The 4,392-nt window shown below is 37.0% G+C and overlaps 1 protein-coding gene across 1 annotated transcript in view; it reads left to right on the top strand.

Annotated features, from left to right (window-relative positions):
* Positions 1-4,392, top strand: part of WIF1 (WNT inhibitory factor 1) — a 92,257-nt gene that overhangs the window by 44,595 nt on the left and 43,270 nt on the right. The window contains exon 3 of the mRNA XM_024122917.3: positions 2,744-2,852. Within this exon, the coding sequence (XP_023978685.1) occupies positions 2,744-2,852 (109 nt within the window). The remainder of the gene's footprint in view (positions 1-2,743; positions 2,853-4,392) is intronic.

Here is a 4,392-nt window from a genome sequence, read left to right as displayed (position 1 = left end):
TGTGCTCCGCAACGGGAGAGGCCCCAACAGTGAGAGGCCCGCGTACTGAAAAAAAAAAAAAAAGAAAAAAAAAAAAAACGAGTGTTATTTTCTGGAAGCACACTTTCAGGGAGACTGCAAGAGATTAAATACATTGTTACGTGAGCGTAGCCCCACTAAATAGAAGCCCAAGAAGAATATTTCAACTCTGATCAGAGATTTATACAAATAGAGCCAATGATTATCATCAGCCACACAGAACTGAAAGCAGGGTATATGATTCATGTCTGTTGTTAAATAAGTGTATTTATTTCACTATAAAAGGCATGGAACCACATGTGGAAAATTTGGAAAAGAGAGAAAAAGGAAAAAAATCAGTTACTCTCAATCCTACACAGTCATGCAGGGCAGGAAAAGAGACACAGACGTAGAGAACGGATTTGTGGACGCAGGGTGGGAAGGGGACGGTGGGACGAAGTGAGAGAGTAGCATTGACATATATACACTACCACGTGTAAAATAGACAGCTAGTGGGAAGCAGCCACATAGCACAGGGAGCTCAGCTCAGTGCTCTGTTATGACCTAGAGGGGTGGGATATAGCTGATTCACATTGTTGTACAACAGAAACTAACACAACATTGTAAAGCAATTACACTCCAATTTAAAAAAAAAATCCTACACAGTCATTGTTTTAATCTTGGTGTCTAGTCTTTCATCCTTTTTCTTATTAATGCAAAAAATGATTTTTAAAACTTACTGAAATTATATTAGTTTTTATAAATGCAATTTTAAAATACATCATCCATATAAACAGATTTAATTTATAATGTGAAAGGTATAATTATGGAGCAGCAAATGATAACATTATGTGTTATTTGAAGCAATATAGCTACTGAAATGTTTTATTTTCAACATATTTGCACTCTGTCCACTCAGTTCTTTTCCATTGTTAAATGTACTATAAATACAAATATTTCGAATATTTTGGCATGTGGAATTTCACAAGTGGTTGTTGTGTTATTGTTGCTAGCTGATATTACTGTACTTGGTAATATAAATAACCAAAGTTATTAATTACAAGGGCATACAGTGCTAAAGCCCTTCATAATACCAAACATGATATGCTTTAGAACAAAAAGGGGAATGACAAATATTATCTAGTGAAGTATAGAGGGAAGCACAGCCGGTAGAAGTCATTTAAAACACCTAGATTCACGAAACGCCATCTAAGAAGTAGCCCACTTTTAATAGTCGTTGGTTTTCCTGAAGGGACGTAAATAATGTTTTCTTTTCAAAGGAATTCATTCCAATTGAATGACCTTTCCTGATGACACTCCTTTCATCAGAATTCTTGCAATCCTTCCCTTAAACAGGGTAGGCATAAACTGTCTTATGACCCTTTATCCTCAGGGCCCTCCTAGTGAATGAATTTAGTAAAATTAATTCACACAACTCTTTTTACCCACTCAGGGAACCTTCCACAGTGGTCTTCTGGAACCACTGCCACAATTCAAAGAAGCAGTTGCAGTGGGAATTTGGTCTGTGAAGGTGCCCCTTTGGACCTAGTGAAACCTGCAAGTGCTTTTCAACTCACTCCAGGCATGGACAGTGTCCCTATAGCTGCTGAGATTACCCTTTTGCATTATCACCTTCATGGTAAAGTCCTTAATGCCTAATACATTGATATTGTGACTTAAGGTAGAAATTTGTGTCAATGTCTACCATATATCTCTTATATCTTCCACATTGGAAAATAAATTTTATACTACATATAAATTTTTATACTGCATATAAGAAAGGCTGTATTCTTTTTTAAACCTCTTCCTAGCCCATGTTTATGTAATCAACTTAATTAATTAATCAACCCATCCAAATTCTGGATATCTCTACAGATAACTGCAGAACCACTCAATCTGCCTATCTTTCATTTCAGAATCTGTGCTATTTATTGATTGTTCTTTATTCTTAAGCAAGAACACATTGTTTCCATCACAAACCGTTTTAATAATCCAGCTGAGAATCAGTTAAGCATCAAAGCTCTACAGTGAGATTATACATCACTACTTTGAGTATTTCATGGCCATTCAAGTAGCAAGAATCATTTTCTCAACTAGACTCAGTGGGAAAATGAAAATGTTTACAATGTAAAGCTTTATGGCTTGTTGTCATATTGAAGAGGTGGTTTTTACATTTTTAGACTTTTCTCTCCATAATTAAATTGAGATGTTAAATATAAACCTTCCACAGGGAATGATACTGAAAAATAAACGTTCACACCAAGATAATTAAATTTTGGACTTTCATGTCTTCTTTTGCCAATAGGTTACTGCTTTCATTATCACTTATTTATTACATCTTTCCAAATTCTGGTCAAAGACTCATGTCAGATTTGAAAAGAATTAAAGAAAGACCCAAGAAGCTGAGATGGATTTTCTAAGGGCTAGTTGAAGATTGTTTTGACATCACCTGTTTCCTTAAGAGAAGTTTTCTCAATCCTTTTAAGCAAAAAGGCTACCTTGTGAATATCTTGGATATGTGTTATTAATATTTTTAAAGAATCACTTCTCTCCAAGCAGAGTCTAATTCTAGAGTTCTAAAACCCAGAAGAGAGAGTTATGCCTACACAATATTTTAAGTGCCGTGTGCTCCAGAATTCCTGTAGTGAAAAATGTCAGTCTTCCATCAGAGGGATGATGAATTGAGAAGTGCCTTCCCACTCTCTGTGGTTTCCATGGTGCTGATTGTCAATGCCTTTTGTTGTAGGCAGAATACTTCTATGAATTCCTGTCCTTGCGCTCCCTGGATAAAGGCATCATGGCAGACCCAACCGTCAATGTCCCTCTGCTGGGAACAGTGCCTCACAAGGCATCAGGTGGGTGGTCTTTGCCTCAGAGAAAGGTTTACACGTAAAATATAATAGCGATGGGAATAATATTTTAGATCCAGATGTCACCCATCAGAGAGATTACAGAATGTTTTCCTGAAGAGATCTATTGATTTTAGGGCAAATCAGTTGTTATGTCCCTATTTCCTTTGGGCAAAAGATTAGGATAGGCGTGAAGAAATGGAAGTTTTAGAATTTCCTAAAAACTCAGTTCATAAATGATTCCAGATTTTAAAAAGTCACTATGTGAGATATACTTGGCCAACAAGTGTGAATTAATGTAGTACATATAATTGTGGCAAAGATGCAAAGTAAGTGATCGAGAGAATGGGACAAGTCAAGAAAAACTTCCCCTAAGTGAACATTGTATTGAATAGGAATTTGAAGTAGAGAGGAGACATAGAAAAGTAGGAGAAAGGGGTTCAGTCTTTCAGATCTAATCATCCTTCTCTACTAAGAAAATCCAGTATGCAGTTATTTGTTTAGAACTTTTCAACTTACAAAACACCAGTTCATGCATTATCTAATTTGTGTTCTGGGAGGGCGTCAAGGCCTGAATTACAGCTCCATTTTACAAATTAGAAAATTGAGGCTTGTGAGGTTTAACTGACTTTCCCATAGTCATGTGTTAGTAATAAGCAGTGAAGCTGAGACTAAAGCCCAGGTTTTATGACTTTTAGAAAAATACAGAGATCACTTATGTAACTTATGTTACATTGAGTATATATATATTTTTACTAATTGTAGTAATATTATGTATTTGGTCTTGCATAATGATGTTTTGGCTTTTAACATTTTAACATAAGCATTTTACCATGTCATTACAGATTTTTCCAAAAGTTATTTTTAATGCCCTTATAATATTCTGTTTTATGAACATACTGTAATTTATTTACTCATTCCCTTATTGTGTTACTTAGATTGTTTTTAGGGTTGGCATACTAGAAATATCACAGTAAACATCATTTTTAAAGTAACAGATGGTCAGTAGCCCTGTTTGTCTTATTCACCATGACTGACAGCACAGGGCCCAGCATAGAACAGGCTCTCAGAAAATACTTGTTGGATTCATGTGTGTAGCAAAATCTTAAAGTTCATCTCATTATTTTGTTAAGAATAGATTCTTAGATGTAAAATTATTGTGTCAAAGGATATGAACTATGAACTTTTTAAAAGGCTCTTAAATTGCCAAAATGCCAAATTACTTTCCGCAAAGGTTGTGCCTATTTGCACCCTGGCTAGCAGTGTTGGAGACTGCCTGGCTTACTAACTTCATCAACATGTGTTATTAGTCATGTTAGCTGTTTTGCTGACTTAAAAAGTGAGAAGTGGGGCTTCCCTGGTGGCGCAGTGGTTGAGAATCCGCCTGCAGGTGCAGGGGATACGGGTTCGTGCCCCGGTCCGGGAAGATCCCACGTGCCGCGGAGCGGCTGGGCCCGTGAGCCATAGCCGCTGAGCCTGCGCGTCCGGAGCCTGTGCTCCGCAACGGGAGAGGCCACGGCAGTGAGAGGCCCGCGTACCACAAAAA

This window comes from Physeter macrocephalus, chromosome 6, assembly GCF_002837175.3.
Source record: "Physeter macrocephalus isolate SW-GA chromosome 6, ASM283717v5, whole genome shotgun sequence".
Lineage (NCBI taxonomy): Eukaryota > Metazoa > Chordata > Mammalia > Artiodactyla > Physeteridae > Physeter > Physeter macrocephalus.
Note: the sequence above shows the minus strand (reverse complement) of the source record. Positions and strands in the feature narration are given on the sequence as shown.